Source organism: Myotis lucifugus, unplaced genomic scaffold (genome assembly GCF_000147115.1).
Source record: "Myotis lucifugus unplaced genomic scaffold, Myoluc2.0 scaffold_91, whole genome shotgun sequence".
In the NCBI taxonomy this organism is placed as follows: Eukaryota; Metazoa; Chordata; class Mammalia; order Chiroptera; family Vespertilionidae; genus Myotis; species Myotis lucifugus.
This window is the reverse complement of record NW_005871139.1, coordinates 673,947-693,525: the sequence shown is the minus strand read 5'-3', so window position 1 is coordinate 693,525 and position 19,579 is coordinate 673,947. Positions and strand designations below refer to the sequence as shown.

At 35.2% G+C, this 19,579-nt stretch overlaps 1 protein-coding gene across 12 annotated transcripts in view; it reads left to right on the top strand.

Moving 5' to 3' along the window:
• SCAF11 (SR-related CTD associated factor 11) overlaps positions 1–18,104 on the top strand; it is a 44,084-nt gene extending 25,980 nt beyond the window's left edge. For 6 of the 12 annotated variants that reach the window (XM_014458161.1, XM_014458157.1, XM_023756282.1 and 3 more), the window contains 9 exons: positions 1,722–1,780; positions 1,939–2,048; positions 2,996–3,097; positions 8,039–8,145; positions 8,813–11,704; positions 12,767–13,113; positions 14,367–14,585; positions 14,946–15,065; positions 15,321–18,104. In XM_014458161.1, the coding sequence (XP_014313647.1) occupies positions 1,722–1,780; positions 1,939–2,048; positions 2,996–3,097; positions 8,039–8,145; positions 8,813–11,704; positions 12,767–13,113; positions 14,367–14,585; positions 14,946–15,065; positions 15,321–15,467 (4,103 nt within the window). In that variant the 3' untranslated portion in view covers positions 15,468–18,104. Of the gene's footprint in view, positions 1–1,549; positions 1,581–1,721; positions 1,781–1,938; positions 2,049–2,995; positions 3,098–8,038; positions 8,146–8,812; positions 11,705–12,766; positions 13,114–14,366; positions 14,586–14,945; positions 15,066–15,320 lie in introns of those variants that run through there. The other 6 variants (XM_023756283.1, XM_023756278.1, XM_014458159.1 and 3 more) reach the window with 6 other exon arrangements.
• The last annotated feature ends 1,475 nt before the right edge of the window (positions 18,105–19,579 follow it).

Here is a 19,579-nt window from a genome sequence, read left to right as displayed (position 1 = left end):
TCAACACTTCTATTTTTCCTAATTCTAATTATAAAGTTTGAGGAGGAAAGAGAATACTTATTTGAAGATGGTGCCAGTGGTTAAATGGTAATTTATGATTGACAAGGGCTGATGGACCTAGTTCCCTCAGTCAGCTCTTACTTGAGGTGAGCTAACAGGACCTGTTTTTTAGGTCATAGCTGAAAAAGGATATATATGAAGAGCATTATTGATATTAACACATTGCGAACAGATAACGAGAATTCTCACTTCATATTACACAGTGTTTTACAAAGTATACTTTAAAAAGATATTAGCTTGTAAGAACATGTAATAAATAATTTCAAAATGCAATGGGGATTTAATTTTAAAGCGTGACTTTAACATTTATGTAAAAACATTTTTTGTACTCGTTCAATAGAAACTTATCTGGCCACTGGGTAAAGCTAGCAATAAAACTACTGGTCTACAATGTGTTAAGTAATTCGAAATTATATATATATGTTAGAGGCCTAGTGCACAAATTCATGCACGGGTGGGCCGGCTGGAGAGAGGGGTTGCGGGAGGTTGGCCGGCCGGCCCCGTCCCCTATCGGGCTGGTTAGTCGGCCGCAGTGCCCGTCATAGTGACAGTTAGTCGGCTGCAGTGTGCGTCATAGGGACTGGTCATTCTGGTCGTTCCAGTCCTTCATATCTCTCTCTCTCTCTCTCTCTCTCTCTCTCTCTCTCTCTCTCTCTATATATATATATATATATATATACACACACACATATATATTTGTTGTTGTTGTTACAGTGTGGTTTAAATTTTCATAGGGTGCCAGAAATAAATAAATAAATAAATAAATAAATAAATAAACAAATAAACAAATAAATAAATAAATATATTTTTAATTAATTTATTTATTTTTTATTTTTTGTTACAGGGTGGTTTAAATTTTCATAGGGTGCCAGAAAATGTTGACTAGAATTCTAATGCTCATGCACTAAGATAGCAGTATTACATGCTTTACCAGTTTTCTCTATTGTGGTCTCTTAACATTTTTCATATATTTGTGGCTTAACAAGATAAGATAAAATTAGCATTTGGAAAATTTATGTAAATGCAACTATTTTTTGTTTTGTGTGTGTGTGTGTTTGTTAATCATTATCGAGGATATTTTTCTATTGATTTTTGAAGAAAGTGGAAGGGAGTGGGAAAGACAGAGAGAGAAACATTGATGTGAGAGAGACACATTAATTGGTTGCCTCCTGAACACTCCTGGACCAGGGCCAGGGATAAAGCCTGCAACTAAGGCACATACCCTTGACTGGAATCGAACCTGGGACCCATTACTCCATGGGCTAATGCTCTATCCACTGAGAAAACCTGCTAGGACTTATTTTATTTTTTTAAATATATTTTTATTGATTTCACAGAGGAAGGGAGAGGGAGAAAGCGATAAAAACATCAATGATGAGAGAGAACAAATGATCAGCTGCCTCCTGCACGCCCCACACCAAGGATTGAGCCTGCAACCTGGGCATATGTCCTGACCAGGAATGGAACCATGACCTCCTGATTCATAGGTTGACGTTCAACCACTGAACCACGCCAGCCAGGCCAGTACTATAATTTTAAATGCAACTTTTCTACACATTTTAACTTCCTTTTGTCAATGTGTCAGTATCAGTACTGGTTTTACAACCTTTTAAAATAAACATTAAGACAAGGTAACCAAGCCTTTTTGTGTCTTTGTACAGGAAAAACTAAATACAGTGAAATGAGAGGAAAGAAAAATGCAACAATGAAGATAAAGAAGGTGTGTTGAAAAATCATTTTCTTAGATAACTTTATGGTTTTTAGTACATGACGCTAGTGCCTCCGGTATATAAAAGTCTTCAATACAACTTTTACCTACTATCTATATTATGGAGGTTTTTTGTTTGCTGTTTCACTAACCTGTTTTTACTTTTATAGCTTCGAAGATCAAATCAGTGTACAAGTCAGTCCTTCAGAAATTCTTCCTTCAATATGTTTTCTTCTACTAGTCACACTGGAGACACTTCTTTTACCTGTAGAGCTTACTGGTTAGTATTTTCTACTTTTAATTTATGCTTTTTTCTACTTGATGTTTTAGTTATAATTAAATTTTGGTAAAAATTTAAACTTAGGCTCAGCAAACATTATGAAAGCCCACCTTGATTTTTGCTTTTGTTCCTTTTGGAAAATAAACTAGTTTTAGCAAAGAGAAAACCTATCATTTTGTGACATTCTCTATTATGCAATGACTTGCCTATGCTAGTGAGCTTTGTTTTTATTAATAATAAATTATTCTACACAGGCGTTTTGTGGATAGAAAAAAGTAGGCTAGCAGTAAGCAGAGCCCTTTCAGAGTACATCCTTCTTTGAATCCATAGTGATAGGTGGAATTTGAAAACTAAGTTGGACTTTTAAAATCGCATAGAATTGGTTGAACTAACAAGACAGATTATGATTGTAGAATTCAATTTACGAGCTTGAATTACAAGAAAGCACTTACGTCTAAGTAGTCTTTGAAAAGCTGAACTATACCCTTTTTTTCGTTATGTTTTGTTATAGTAACTGTACCTTCTTTGATTTTCTTCTTTTGTCCTCTGCTTAGTTTCAGGTGGAAATTATTGCGCCTACAATTTCTGCTGGAACTGCTTGCTGTAGCTTTGGTTCATGGGATAGAAATAGTGTTAGGGTTTTTTCTCTCTATAACGAGGATATTAGTCTGAATTGACTTTTTAAAAATTCTGTCACTTAAATAGAAATTCAAGCATTATTTTTATGAATCAGATAAACATAATTTTGTTTTGTAATATAAATATTTTACTAACTTTTAGGAATTAGTTCATTTTTAAAGTGTTTAAATAGAAAAATGTTCTTATCCTTATAAATGTGATTTATAATGCTAGGTATGAAAACAACTGCATATATATCATGAACCCAATTGTTACTCCAAACTTAAAATTTTTAGAATTCTGATGAAGGTGTAAAATTTATCTTTTAGTACAGAATTTATAGAAGTCAATGAAATCAGTGCATTAATTAGACAGAAGAGACAGGAACTGGAATTGTCATGGTTTCCTGATACATTACCTGGAATTGGAAGGTAAAAAAAAATTGTTACTGAAGTGTTTAATTGCTAACATGAATATAAGATATCATTAATACTTAACTACAAATGTATCTTATTTCGTGAGTATGTTTCTAAGAAAGTTTTGTGCAAATTATACTTTGGTGCTTCAGATGCCTAACAAAGATCACTATTTAAAGAACCCCTTAAAGAACTTTTAATCTGTTTAATAAATATGGACATTTGATTCATTTAAAAGGGATAGTGCCTAAATAATAAGATTCATTATTAATAATAGCATTCATATCTGTCATTCTTCATCTATTCTTTTCCCCATTCCTATGTGCTGTTAGCTGAATTACTGCTTTTATCATGATATTTCCTCTCCAAAATGTTCTTTTTAAAAAAAATATATTTTATTGATTTTTTACAGAGAGGAGGGAGAGTTAGAAACATCAACAAGAGAGAAACATCGATCAGCTGCCTCCTGCACACCCCCTACTGGGGATGTGCCCGCAACCAAGGTACATGCCCTTGGCCAGAATCGAACCCGGGACCCTTCAGTCCACAGTCTGACACTCTATCCACTGAGCCATACCAGTTAGGGCCAAAATGTTCTTTTAAATAACTATTTGATCAAGCCCCCACTCTGCCCTGGCACCCATAACTTTCAATAATCTAGCCTTTTCTTAGTTTAAGTCCTAGCACATTGCTAGGTATATGATATATATTTAAATCAAGCTTGTACATAAAGATCAAGGTCATTTGTTGCCTATAACTTGAACTTTATTTTATACTAGTAGCCCGGTGCATGAAATTCGTGCACATTAAAAGGGAATTAATTAGCAGAAATATTTTAATATTGCTATTTGCCCTTCCTCTATAATAGAAGTGTGAAAGATGAAAAATTAGTAAAATGTATATGAAAATAATATATAAATTTATTAATAAATAAACAGTAACAAAAGGATATAACAACAGAGGCATGATATAAAAACAACAAAAACATATGAAAACAACAAAAACATGATATAAAAACAACAAAAACATGATATAAAAATAACAGTGATGCAAACAAGGACTGATAAAGTGATTAAACTTATTCTAATATCTCCCTGTATACCACATTAAGACTAAAAACACTTTCAGAGTGCTTGACTAATTTCCCTTGTGATGAAGTATTTAGAACTTTAACGTCACATGCTCTTCAAACTTGAGAGAAAGCAACATATAACTGACCATGTGCGAAAGCGGGTTTAGGTAGGAATATTCCTACTCTGTCTAGAGTTTGTCCTTGTGATTTATTAATAGTCATCACAAATGCTGGCATCACGGGAAACTCTCATTGAATCAATTTAAATGGGAGACCAGTGTCAGATGGGGACAAATTCTTGGAATCAGAACCTCTCCCTCTGCAGATCCTGTTAATACTTCAGCTTCGATAATGTTAGGTCCTAATCTTTTGATAATAAATCTGGTACCATTACAAAGACCCCATTTACTATTAAGATTTCTCAATAGCATGATGATTGCACCCACTTTCAATTTTAATTTGACACGGCATTCCCAAAGGAGTAATACTATTAAGAAATTCGATGGGAAAATTTTCCTTTTCAGCATCATCTGTTGAATCAGTGAAATCATCACTCAAATATGTGTGAAAATCTCCATCGAGTATATCCAAAATTTTTTCATTTAATTTTTGAACATGCTCATTTTTTGGACAAAGAGTTGCACGTTTAGATATATTTTTAATATTATCTATAGATACAGTATTTCCAAAGGTAGCTTCAATAATAGATCCACTACAAATCATTTCACAGGGGATTTCAATAATATCCATTCCTAAATGAAAACTGCTATCAAGTTTGCCATCTCCAAGTTTTACTAACCATCCACTATAAGCAGAATCCTCTGATCTTATTTGTTGTAAGAGACAACTTTCTGAAACATCCCCAAACATTGCAGTACTTTAAACTCGTTTGTACTATGACCGATCACATAGCATGCAGTACAATACTGAGACATTGTCGAAAATCTCCTCCAAGAAGGAGAACTTTCCCACCAAATACAACATTCAAATTTCTCTTAGTAATCTGTCTATGGCGTTTATAGCATGACTGGATGCCATGGTGCATTCATCAATAATGAGAAGTTGGGCCTTTTTAATAGTTTTAGCAACTTCACTGTTTATATCAAGTCTAGAAATTAAAGTTTCATTTAATGGAATTGGTCATTTATATTGGGAATGAAAGGTTCTTCCACCGAGAAGTAAATTTGCAGCAATTCCTGTAGATGCTGTGGGTAAAACAGTACCACCACAACCTCTAATATAATGTATTAAAACTTTATACAGATATGCAGATGAATAGGATTCCTAGCTGACAGGCCCCTGACAGCAAGCTAGCCACCTGTCGATTCCGTAAGGAATGGGGCTTCCTCCTCCCTCCTGTCAGGGTTCGGGGTGCAGGTGAATGGGGTTCCTGGCTGGCAGGCCACTGACAGCAAGCTATCCAACAGCGGATTCTGTGAGGAATGGGGCTCCCTCCTCCCTACTGTCAGGGTCTGGTTTGAAGGCCAACCACGCCCCCTATTGGGCCAGACTCAGAGTTCTACCATGCCGTGGCCTCCTCCTCAGCAACCCAGGACTGACTGCTGCTGGGCGCTCCTGGCGCTCCAAGTGTGGGTTCTTCCTCAGGCCTTGCGGGAAACAGCTTGGGGAGGGCACAGCCCTTGGCAAAGTGACCCAGGACTCAGTGGGTCTACGCTCCGAGGGCCGGTTCCTGCCTCAAACCCCGCCCTTATTGGAAACAGCTCGGAGAGGGCGCAGCTGTTGCTAAGAGGACCCAGGACTTAGTGGGTCCACGCTCCGAGGGCCGGTACCTGCCTCAAACCTCGCCCTTGCCGGAAACAGCTCTGGGAAACAGCTCGGGGAGGGCACAGCTGTGGCCAAGACAACCCCTGCAAGACTGACTTCCTTCCGGTTGGTCGAGCCTCAGTTGTGACATTACACCCAGGATTTTTATATAAATAGATACCACTGTAATGTAGTTCTGCATAGGGTCCTTCACACTCTAGGACAAGCACGTCAAACTCAAAGGCTAACACAGGCCAAATAAACAAGGTTTAAGTTTATATGGACTGCAAAAAACAAAAGCTTCAATTTTCATAGAAACGTAGGTTTTTTTCAATAGAGACGTGCTGAATACAAAGGGCTGAAATAAATGAATAATTGTTAACATAAAATAATAGAAAATAATAGAACATTTTAATAAAAATTAATATTTTTTTGAACATTAACTTACCAGAAGCTGAATAACTGCACAAATTAATAAGCATAACGCAAATAAACCTATTTTTCTTGTTCTCCAAAAGCAAAATATTTCCTTTTGTGCATACCAAACAAGTCAGTGCAAGACTGATGATGTGGCATTCAGCTGCTAAAATATTCGCTGCTAGTATTAGTGGAGAGAAATGATGTGCCAGTGCATAACGCACGTAGGGAAATGAATGCAACGCGATTACAGTAATCGGTTATTCGCGAACTTTGCAGTTTGTTATTAATTATGTATATAACAGGATATTGTAAAAGTTAAGTTACAAAATTTTTATTAAAACGTTTCTTACATACCGTTATATTGGCTGGGTCGCAAAAATATTCATTGTGGGCTGCATGCAGCCCGCTGGTCGCGAGTTTGACATGCTTGCTCTAGGAATAATGCAACACAAATAGAAGTAAAATTAGGAAGCCCAGATGAAACTTTTTCTTAGTTATATATTTCTGTACATATACACGTTGTATTTTTTTTTTCAAGCTTCTCCTCCTACTCCAGAATCTCAAGTTATATTGGATAAAATAGTCTTGTTAGGAGACTTGAAGTGATGAGCAAATATGAATCAGAAAAGAAGAAGCTAACAGTGGATTGGGTTTGGATGCAGAAACTTCAGGGTCTTAGCAGGTCCTTGGGGACACAGGGAACGTTGAAGAGTCATCATCTTTAAATGGAGGAATTTAAAAATATAATATAGCAACAGAAGCCAGGTTTTTCAAAAAGTGACATATTTTGATGCTTGGGGTCTTGAAATATGTTGTAAAACAAAGAAATGTAACAAAAACTGATATCATCTATGAAATACTTCAGAATTCAAATAATAGTTCTGTTTCCAATATTTTAATTTGTTTTTGTTTCTTTTAATTGATTTCAGAGAGGAAAGAAGGGAAGAGAGATAGAAACATCAATGATGAGAAAGAATCATTGATAGGCTGCCTCCTGCACGCCCCCAATTGGGGATTGAGACCGCAACCCGGGCATGTGCCCTGACCGGGAATCAAACCATGACCTCCTGGTTCATAGGTTGATGCTCACCCACTGAGCCATGCTGGCCAGGCCAATATTTATAATTTTTATTAACTCATGGACTGATTTCCCTTTGACCCTGCTAATTTCTTTAAAACCTTGATTTGATTAATTCAACAAAATTATCTCTTCCGTTGCCTGGAAAGGGAATGGGGTGCAAGGGGCATGAGGTGCTTTCTGGAGTGGTGAAAATTATTATTTTTTTATTGGGGTTGTGGTTACACAGATATATATATAGTGATCAAAAGTCATCAAACTGTATCCTTAAAATCTTTGCATTTTATTATTCAAGTGACTTTTTTTTAGAATAGCAAAAAATGAATAACAGCTAGAAATCTTGATAAAATATTATTTAAAAGAGAAACAACTATTTTATATTTACCTAGATCTCCATTTACCATAAATTTATCTGAAAAACATGCACTTAAAGGTTTTCTTCTTTGCAGCCAATTGCCATCCTTGAACAATGAGTAATTTTGAATTTACATTTTTAACTATTTGGGCAAAAAATAATTAAAGCACCCTGTGTTTTCATATTGCAAACCTGATTTGGAAAGTTGCTGGTTAATTTTTTAAACCTTTTAAACAAAAATGTTTTTATTTTGTTTCGAATTTGCAGAATTGGTTTTATACCCTGGAATATTGAAACAGAAGTCCTTCCTCTCATCCCTTCTGTGTTGCCGAGAACTGTTTTTCCAACAAGTACCATATCTTTACGGAATTTTGGTAAAGTTTGTGAAGTTCTTTTCTACTTTTAAAAAAATATGAGCTTCTTTCAATCTCATAAACAGTGTGTTGATGACTTAGAAAAACTGTTAAATAAGGTTTAAATAGTAAGTCTAAATATTTTTGTAAATATTTGGTCAGTGACTTGACTTTAAAATTGTTCAAACCAGAAATCCCTTTTACTTTAAGAAATTACAAGTTAATGTTTTCGAGGACTGATTTGAAGTCTCCCTTCTATTTAGGGCTTCAGTGTCCAAACCATAGATCTTTAGAAGTAGCATCTCATATCCCGTTAATTATGAACAAAGAATTTGAGTCTGTATTTGTGACTTGTTTTCTATTGCATTTTGCCAAGGTAATAACAATTCATAAAGCAAATGGCAGTTATCAGACCAAACGTATTTTCTTTTGTGTTTTTTCTCCCTATAAAATTGCCTACATGGATTCAAATCTTGTGATAACATATTTCAGTAGCATTAAAAGAAGCTGATAAATATCTGAAATTACTCAGATATTAATAGCTATACATTTATTCATAATTTGATTCATAAGTATATTTTGTTTCACTCTGTTATAGATGTGTATTTTATGCTAAAATAAGCTGAAGCTAAACTATTCTCATTTATTGAAACATATACTTACTTTTTACTCTTTAAAAAAATATTAGGTACTTCTTGCAAGGGATATGCATTAGCACATACTCAAGAAGGAGAAGAGAAGAAGCAAACTTCTGGTACATCAAACACCAGAGGATCAAGACGAAAATCTGCAGCAGCAACTCCTACAAGGAGATCTACACGTAACACAAGAGCTGAAACAGTCACTCATTCTCAGAGATCCCCGGCATCAAATAATTCTGGGTGTGATGCCCCAGATAACAATAATCCATCTCTAAGTGTTTCTTCTTCAGCTGAGTCAGAAAAGCAAACAAGACAGGCCCCCAAACGGAAGTCTGTAAGAAGAGGAAGGAAACCACCTTTACTGAAAAAGAAACTTCGAAGCTCTGTACCTCCTTCTGAAAAAGCATCTTCCAGTGATTCAGTAGATGAAGAAACAGCAGAGTCTGACACACCACCTGTGTTAGAGAAAGAGCACCTATCAGATGAAGAAAGTAGAAACACTTGTACTGTGCAGACAAATGTAGAAAATAAGTCTGCTAATGGCTTGAAAAGTTGCAGTGAGCAAATAGAAGAAAGTGAGGAACATACTGAAAACCATGACACAGAGGAAAAAGTAGAATCTTCATATTCTGAGTCTTGTATCCAAGATCCTCCTGTTCTAGTTGGAGAGGAGGAGGACGTTCAGAAAGTTGAGAATACGGGTATTGAGGAAGTTCAAAAAGTTGAGAATGCAGGTATTGAAGTTCAAAAAGTTGAGAATACAGGTATTGAGGAAGTTCAAAAAGTTGAGAATACAGGTATTGAGGAAGTTCAAAAAATTGAGAATACGGATAATGAGTCTAATGTTTTTTGCTTAGAAAGTGATATTTCTAAAACTATTTCTGAAGAAGGAGGTGATGCATTAGAAAATGAAGACCAAATATCTTTACCTTCAGAATCAGAAGTAAAAGCAGATATATGTACAGATTATCCTCCAAATGATTCTCTTACATGTTCAGCATCTGAAATTGAAGTACACCAGCCTGTACCAAGCCTAGATGAGTTATCTGAGAATGCAGAGATAGTTATGGTTAATGAAGAAAAAGTTGTAGAGGTCAATGAAGAAAAAGTTACAGATGTTAATGATCAAGAGGTTATAGAGAGTCCTACAGTAGAAATTATTGATCATAATGATTCAACAGTAGAAGCAGAACAGCTTGTAGACAGCCCAAAATTAGAATCTTCTGAGGGTGGAATTATACAAACAGTGGACAAAACCTCTATTGAGAGCTCAGAGATTCAGTTGCCTGGGCATGTTGAAACTGGAGATACAGAAGTAATGTGTGATACTTCAGGGAATGAAAATTTCAATAGTATTCAAGACTCTGAAAGTACTTTATTAAAAAATAATCTTAACACCAAATTAGACACATCTTTAGAAGAAAAGGCTGAGTCTCTGGTTGAACAACCCAGATCTACAGAATTGCCTAACACACACATTGAACAGATTCAGAAACATTTTAGTGAAGACAATAATGAAATGATACCCATGGAATGTGATTCATATTGCAGTGATCAGAATGAGTCTGGAATTGAACTGTCTGTAAATACTGATGCTAAACAACTGAACAAAAATTCTGCAGAGCACAGTTCTCAAAATAATATGCCATTTTCTGATCCTGTAAGTGAAAAAGTTGAAACTGTATCTCAGCCATTTGAAAACCCAATAGATATGATAGATAAAGCCAAAAAGCCTCGTACTCGAAGATCTAGATTTCATTCCCCATCTACAACTTGGTCTCCCAACAAAGACACTGCACGGGAAAAGAAGCGGTCTCAGTCTCCATCTCCCAAAAGAGAAACTGGGAAAGAAAGCAGGAAGTCTCAGTCACCATCTCCCAAAAAAGAATCATCAAGAGGACGGAGAAAATCTCGTTCCCAGTCCCCAAAACAGGATATTGCAAGAGAAAGAAGGCAGTCACAGTCTCGATCTCCAAAAAGAGACAGCACAAGGGAAGGCAAAAGATCAGAGTCACTCTCCCCAAAGAGAGACACTTCTAGAGAGAACAGAAGATCTCAGTCAAGAGTGAAAGATTCCTCCCCAACAGAAAAATCCAGGTCCCGGAGCAGAGAAAGAGAAAGTGATAGAGATGGGCCTAGGAGAGAGAGAGAAAGAGATAGAGAAAGGAGAACCAGAAGGTGGTCTAGATCCAGATCTCGTTCTAGGTCACCATCAAGATCTAGAACAAAAAGTAAGAGTTCATCATTTGGTAGAAATGACAGAGATAGCTACTCTCCTCGGTGGAAGGAAAGATGGGCAAATGATGGTTGGAGATGTCCACGAGGAAATGATCGGTACAGAAAGAACGACGCAGAAAAACAGAATGAAAATACAAGAAAAGAAAAAAATGACATCAGTCCAGATGCTGATGATCCAAATTCTGCTGACAAACATAGAAATGACTGTTCCAGTTGGGTAACAGAAACAATAAATTCTGGACCTGATCCAAGGACCAGACATCCAGAAAAGTTAAAAGATTCCCCTTGGGAAGAAAATAGAAATGAAAATTCAGGGAATGCTTGGAATAAAAACTTTGGTTCAGGTTGGATATCTAACCGTGGTAGAGGTAACCGGGGCAGAGGCACTTACAGAGGTAATTTTGTCTATTCAGATCAAAATGAAAATCGGTGGCAAAACCGAAAACCCCTCTCAGGGAATTCAAATGGTTCAGGGAATGAGTCTTTCAAGTTTGTGGAACAGCAACACTATAAGCGGAAAAGTGAGCAAGAGTTCTCATTTGATACACCAGCAGATCGGTCCGGGTGGACATCTGCATCTAGTTGGGCTGTGAGAAAGACTCTTCCAGCAGATGTGCAAAACTATTATTCACGACGAGGGAGGAATTCCTCAGGCTCACAATCTGGATGGATGAGACAGGAAGAGGAAACACCTGAACAGGGTAATGTATTCTGTTTATTAACACTTTTATTTGAGAAAAGAGACTATAAGTTTAATGCCTTATTCATTTGAATTGAAATGATCTGTCTTTATAGTTTTACTAGAGGCCCGGTGCATGAAATTTGTGCATTCGGGGTGGGGGCTCCTTCAGCCTGGCCTGTGCCCTCTCGCAGTCCAGGAGCCCTCGGGGGATGTGTGACTGCTGCGGAGGCGGGAGAGGCTCCCGCCACCGCTGCGCTCGCCAGCTGTGAGCCCGGCTCAGGGCTTCTGGCTGAGCAGTGCTCCCCCTGTGGGAGCACATTGACCACTAAGGGGCAGCTCCTGCATTGAGCGTCTGCCCCCTGGTGGTCAGTGCACATCATAGTGACCGGTCGTTCCACCATTTGGTCAATTTGCATATTAGCCTTTTATTATATAGGATAATGTTAATTGAATCCCAATTGTTTACAGGTCACTTTATATTTTAAATAAATATATACACATTAGTATTTATTTTCTTCTTTCATTCTACCCCTACCTGAAACTTTGCAAAAACTTTAATATTTTAAGTCTAATTTACTACAATAGAAAAATTTGGGATGTTTCTATGCAGGATTTAACTTCTATTTATTTTACTTCAGATGTGTATACTTGAATTATTTTGATCATTTTTCTCATATAAATCACTCTTCTAATAAAGATTTATCTTTCTTGGCTTTTTTTGTTAACAATGTGAGAAAAAAAGTTGTTGAAGATTAAAAATTGATTAACTTTTCTTCTAATTTAGTAACCGAAATGAATTTGTATTTATTTCCTTAGTAAGTTTCTTGAGCTACTTATTCTTTGCTCATATTGATGGATGTTATCATGTAACTCTATTCTTAAAAATTATTTTAGTTGCATGTTTTCTTTTAGAAAATTAGCCCACATTATTTAGAAATGACAAGCTTAAGCCAAATAATTGGAGATTGGTTTAGATGTTCTGAATCTGTTCATTGCTATTTAATTTTACTATAACCATCAGTTCTTTGCTTCTCTAAAGAAATTTGTAACATATTTTTCACAAGCCTTTTTCTTTTGATAGATTCTAACCTAAAAGACCAAACAAACCAACAAGGTGATGGTTCTCAGCTACCTATAAATATGATGCAACCACAAATGAATGTAATGCAGCAACAAATGAATGCACAGCACCAGCCTATGAATATCTTCCCATATCCAATGGGTGTTCATGCTCCTTTGATGAACATCCAACGCAATCCATTTAATATTCATCCTCAGCTACCCTTGCATCTGCACACAGGAGTACCTCTCATGCAGGTAGCTGCTCCTACCAGTGTATCTCAGGGACTACCACCACCCCCACCCCCTCCCCCACCATCCCAACAAGTCAACTACATTACTTCACAGCCAGATGGAAAGCAATTGCAGGTATGTTTTTAGCAACTCAAGTTTAATCAACATAGCCATTGTAAACATTTAGCGATTAGGGACAGATATTCAAGAAAGGGCTTCCTGTCATCCAAAACAATTATTTATTTGATTAGGTTTATGCAGCGATTTTCAACCTTTTTGATCTCATGGCACATGTAAACGAATTACTAAAATTTTGTGGCACAACAAAAAATACATGTTTTGCTGATCTCACAAAAACAATAGGTGTAAATTTTTTTCATTGACACTGGACAGCTATTGTGTTAGCTGTTATTTTTTTATTTGACAATCTAAGGTCTGTGTCCCTGATTAAATCATCAGGTATTGCATGTTTTAAAAATTCTTGTGGTACACTGGTTGAAAATTGCTGGGTTTATGGTAAATCTTCATAACCCCTCTTTCACAGTTCTCCTAAATCTCCCTCCCCACAAGTAAGAAACTGAATTAAATACTTATTACCAAGTCTACAATATACTGTTATTAAATTCCAAACGGGTTTTTTCACATTAAGAGGACCAGGTAATAATGAGCCAAACTAGAATTGTCGTGGGTGCTTTAAATTTTTCCCTAATTTATTGGACTTGTTAGGAGTGGGAACTTGTGATAAAGTACTGTTAGTGAAGCTTGTATTGTCTTGTTTGGTCAGACGCCAGTGAAAGCTATTCATTAGCTATTACTGTCTCATTTTCACAGATTACCATGCTGAAAAGAATGAGGTGCCTCTGAGGCATACAGATCATTTGAATAATTTGTAAACATTGTGTTGCTTATAGTTTTGTGTCTACATTTCAGAAATTCTAGAATCCTGATAGCAAGATATAGTTGGAAGAACAAGGGAATGGGATTCCAGAATATGGGATCTTAAATCTTTTTCTGCTATCTACTCACTGCAAGCCATCTGACTTCACTGCCTCATTTCCTCTGATCTTTAAAAGGGGGCACTTCAGTTAATTTCCATAAAGAACCTTGCAGGAAAGATACTATTCTTTAAATGCTCTTCTTGTTTTTAGTGTTGGTGTCAGAACATTACAATAAACATGCATAATTTAAAAGTCATGTTGACATCTTTAACTAGGGCTCTGTTTTTAAGAATGTTACTCATTTTTCTTCATAAAAGACCTGAAATATGAATTTCTCTTAAGTACGAAGATTGAATTGCTTTGAATTTTTAAAATGTTATTTCTAATATGTAACTAAGATTTCTATTGAGTACAAGTAATTCATTAATTGATGATAACTCTTTAAAACAGGGTATTCCTGGTGCTTCTCATGTAACTAATAACATGAGTACACCAGTCTTGCCTGCTCCGACAGCAGCCCCAGCAAATATGGAAACAGTTCAGGGACCAAGTTCTGGTAATGCTTCGTCATCAAGTCACAGCAAAGCCTCTAATGCTGCTGTAAAATTGGCAGAAAGCAAAGTAAGTGTTACAGTGGAAGCCAGCGCAGATAGCTCGAAGACAGACAAGGCAAGTTCAAGGTTGAGAGCAACCTACATAATTTTGTTTCTGATAAAGTTGAAAAAAATCACAGCTTTCTATTGTATAAGTGGTAAAGGGAATTTATTGATAGTCTTAAATTCAAATATTATTTGAAGGGTCCTATCTAGATATGTTGATGCCCAATGAGTTGCTAGTAATATTTCATAATTATTTTTAGAAATGTTTGATATGTATGTTAGTAAATAAATTTTGTGTTTACAACATTCATATTTGAAGAGCTCCTTCTAATAATGCAAATGCACAGTGCTTTTAATTTTATATTTTTAAATAAAGTTTTTGGAAGTATTTAATTGGGCAAATAATAATTATACGTTTTCTTCTTATTAGAAATTGCAAATTCAAGAGAAAGCAGCACAGGAGGTAAAACTGGCCATTAAGCCCTTTTACCAAAATAAAGATATCACCAAGGAAGAATATAAAGAGATTGTACGAAAAGCAGTAGATAAAGTAAGTTATAGCTTTAGTGTAGTTCTGTATGTATTGTTTTGAAACATCTCTATTTTAATAATGGGATGCTTAAGTCTAATTAAAATAATAAGAGCTACCTTCTTCTAATTCTTGTCTGCTTTTTTAACTTTTGAATAAGTTCATATAAGATATGAAGAAACATGGAAAAATGTCTGGTTTGGGGTTGTTTTTCACAAAGCTTTCCATTTTATTCCTTTTAACTATGAAAAAAAAATTTCCCTCATTTTTTCATAGGTTTGTCATAGTAAGAGTGGAGAAGTCAATTCTACTAAAGTGGCAAATTTGGTTAAAGCCTATGTAGACAAATACAAATATTCACGGAAAGGAAGCCAAAAGAAAACTCTGGAAGAACCTGTGTCTACTGAAAAAAACATAGGCTGAAATGGAGAGCACTATAAGGACACTGTCAAGATATCTGCAAAGTGCAATTTCAACATATACCTTTAACTGAAAATCATACCTAACTGTGATTGAAATTTGGTTTTGATAAAATTATTTTTTTTAACGTAGGATATGTTTTGTTCAAAATAAATAATAGTTCTGCACTGTAACTTCTATATCCTTTCCTCCCCCACCCCCAAAAAGAGCAAATTCAAGGGAAACTAAAGGGGTTAAGGAATGCATTACTACTAGGACTGTTGCAGTGTGGATGTGGAAGATGTACATACAGCTTTTTTATTTCAACAATGGAGTGCACAAATTAGAAATTTCTAAGTGCACTGGTTTTGGAAGAGAGATATATATATATATAATACCTTTATTCTGTCAGGCTAAAAATAAAGTATGATCTATATGATTTTCCCCTCTAATTATAGAAAGTTAAGTAATGTATTACCATGAAAAATATTTCTAATAAGAGAACATACCAATTGCAGGATTCCTAATCTGTATTTTTAAAAGCACACATCTGAATAAATTGCTTTGCTAGAAAACAAGTGATCACATGAGTAAAACTCAGTGTTCAAAACTTTGGAACACTGTTGACCTATTGTATCACCAAATAAAGGGTATGCTGCTTGTTTTTCTTTGTGCCTTTTTTTCCCCCCCAGTTGAGATGAAGCTAGATTTACATTTGCTAGATTTACAGCTTTGGCAGTCTAAATTCTTTGTTGAATTTAGAAGATCAATGTGGAAAAGAGTGTTGACTTTGTAAAAATTGTTTTTTCATAATATTTCCTATCAGAGATGATAAATTATCTGTGCCAACCAGAGGACTGCAGTAAGTGGTGGCCACGATCCTCTCTTTCTTGGGACTACTGTAGAATTGAGACTCACTTCAGTGGCTTTCCGGTTGTTGTTCATTTGTCCAATCATCATGAAATTCTTTTCACACTTGAGATATCCAAATGTTTTACAATGAATGAAGTGTTAATTTGATGGCCATTAAGCATGTTGTAAAAAACTAGACATTCAAATCTGTGTTTTGGAAAGGGAGAGGAATTAAATAATGGAGTTTGGGTTAGGCCTTCAGGGACTAGGAATTTGGTTGTTTTTTTAAGTATTAGAATATGTTAATTTTTATAAAAGGTAAGTTAAAAGTATTAATAGTACCATTATTTTAATTGGCATTTTGGAAGAAAACAAGAGTTGTCTCCATGATAATCTGTCTTTAATTCTAGTAACAATTTTCAGTAGATACCAAATAACTGGAAAGCTATTCAGACAAAGATAGATATATGGCTCAATGAAACAGGCTGACCCTTTTACTAGCTAAACTAGCAAGAGCAATACTCTGTGGGACTGTGCTTTTCTGAAATAAAGATTGTGTTTCTCAATTTTATGTGCATAATACTTTCCTGGTGCTAGCTTTGATAGGCAAAATATTTTGAAATGATGGCCCAATAGTGATTGTGCTAGTTCATAATCTTTAATAGATTATGAGTATAATCCCCAAAAGTATTAGAAATATTTCCAAGCAGCTTTTGATCCTTATTCTGCATTTTTGGGCATTTGTAATATGGTATTCTACTGATTTATATATATTTTTAATTAAAGTTTGTGTTTAGATTATGGGAAAGTGTAGAAGTATATTTCTTCTAATAAAATATTAAGACAGTATTTTAAATATCAATGCACACATCCTCACTTGTTTCGGTTTTGAGCTCTAGAAACAACTGTGTTAACTTTAAATCTATTTTGAGTTAAAGCTGGTTCACACTTTGAAAATTTTGTAGCAAATTGCCTAAGCCAATTAATCACACAATGCCTACTTTTCCTTTGTTTTTTTTTCAGTGACTTTTGGGATGTTGGTGACATTTTAAAATTTGCTTTACTATTTATCCTTTGGAAACATGTTTAAAATAAATTTTAAAGAAAAACTAGGTGGTGTGATCAAATCTCAGATGTTTGGCAGCACTGTCATGAATTATTTTCCACCTTTCCTGAAAATAAGGTGTAATCCATATCTGGTTGACGTACTGGTTAGAACGCATTTAGAATAGCTAATGAAGAATGCTACTGCATTAGAATTCAAACTTTTACAACTTTGAAATATTTGAGAACGTATTAGAAAGTGCATGCTTTATGATAAAAAATACATTGCTTTAACATTCCCCATTCTTGGTTTTTCAGAAATTTATATTAATTTTGCATGTGTGCAAACTTAAAAAATATTTTGTGGTGTTACAGATTTCTCTTATTTATGAAGATTCAGTATTAACTTGACCTTTGAAACCTTGTCCCTTTAACTTACTATTCACATTGACCAATGTTTTAAGAGGTAGGGATGTCTAGAATTTTGAGACTGAAGGTAGTTATTATTTGAACATTCCAAAAGTTTTGTGATTTTTTTTCCTGGTAATTACCACATTTTCTTCATCACCTTCCTTTAAATGACCACAGTATGTACTGCTTGAATGTTCCATCAAAAAGGTGTAGTTTCGGGAGCACAGGGGTGGTTGCCCATGGTCCATGACACATTGTTTGTAGTGTGAGGATGGAGTGCTGTCTACTGAAACAATGCTCTTAAACAGATATGTAGTATGTAATATTTTCTAATAAATTCTTTTGATAAACAAAGTAGTGTCTTTAACATTTTATTAAGATTCCTGGGAAATGGATTTTTATTTCATAACTCTTTCCAAACATTTGTTGAAGTATTTCTTGGATTTGCACCAAAGTAACTAGCATCATAGTTACTTTAATGTCCAAGTTGTAAAGCAAGACTCGAGTTAACTACAAGCATCTGTTTTAACAGCATTTTTCCTAATTACATAATCATTACAGGAAATTAGAAACACTTTAGTAAATAAAAAAATCCAGAAAGACAGAAGAAACGGAATAGCAAAAGGAGAAAAATCGCCTGTGATTGTACCATTTAAAGGTAACAACTATTAACACTGATCAAATTGCACATAATTGTTGTAAGTCCTCCTTTTCACTTAAAGATGTATTGAAGAGTTGTTTTAATAAAAACTGTAGAGTGTGATTTTTAATGGCTATATAGTGTTATATTATATAGATATTAGAGGCCTGGTGCATGAAATGTGTGCACGGGTAGGGTCCCTAGGCCAGGCCAGTTGGGGCCTTCCGTTTTGTGCTGACCCCTGGTGGTCAGCACAAGTCATAGTAAGCAATAGAACTCCCGGTCAAGCTCCCGCGGGGCCACTTTGCATATTAGCCATATATAATATATATATATATATATATATATATATATATATATATATATATTCCTTAAACAGCTTCTGTTAGATATTGGTTTTTACTAATATAATTAAATTAGTAAAATATAAATTGTACTAATATAAATAAGACTGATAGAAACATCTGACTATACAAATTGTACCCATTTCAGATTGTTTTCTGGGGATTAACTCCTAGAAGTAGGATACCTTGGTCAATCAGTTATTTTCCCATATATTTTAAGATGTAATTATATACATACACTTAATATATAATTTTTAAAAGTTCAGTTATAGTTAGTATAAAACTCCATTTTCCTAAGCTGGTTTTTCTATCCAGAGAGAACCATCAGAAAGATATTTTTCTTTATGTTTCCATACTCTTCAGCACATTTACAAAAATACTTTTTGAGGTTCCGGGATAATCAGTTACCCCAGCGCATAAATTATATTCTGTAAACTGTTCTACATCTCTTGTCCCCCTTAAGAAATTGAAGATAGCCCTAGCTGGTTTGGCTCAGTGGATGAGTGTTGGTCCTGTAGACCAAAGGGTCCGGGTTCAGTTCTGGTCAAGGTCACATACCTTGGATGCAGGCTCCTCCCAGGCCCTGGTCGGAGCTCATGCAGGAGGCAACCAATTAATGTTTCTCTCCCATCGATATTTCTGTTTTTCCCTCTCTCTTCCACTCTCTAAAAAAAAAAAAAAAATTGAAGATGTAGTCTGTCACCCATGTCTATTTTATAATGGTTCTATTGTTCTTTGGTTGATGAGTAACTTTTGGCTATTAGAAACAATGTTAATGAACATCCTTTTTGTCTATGAGGTTACATTGAATTTCAGGATATTCACATTTTAATTTGGATAGATGT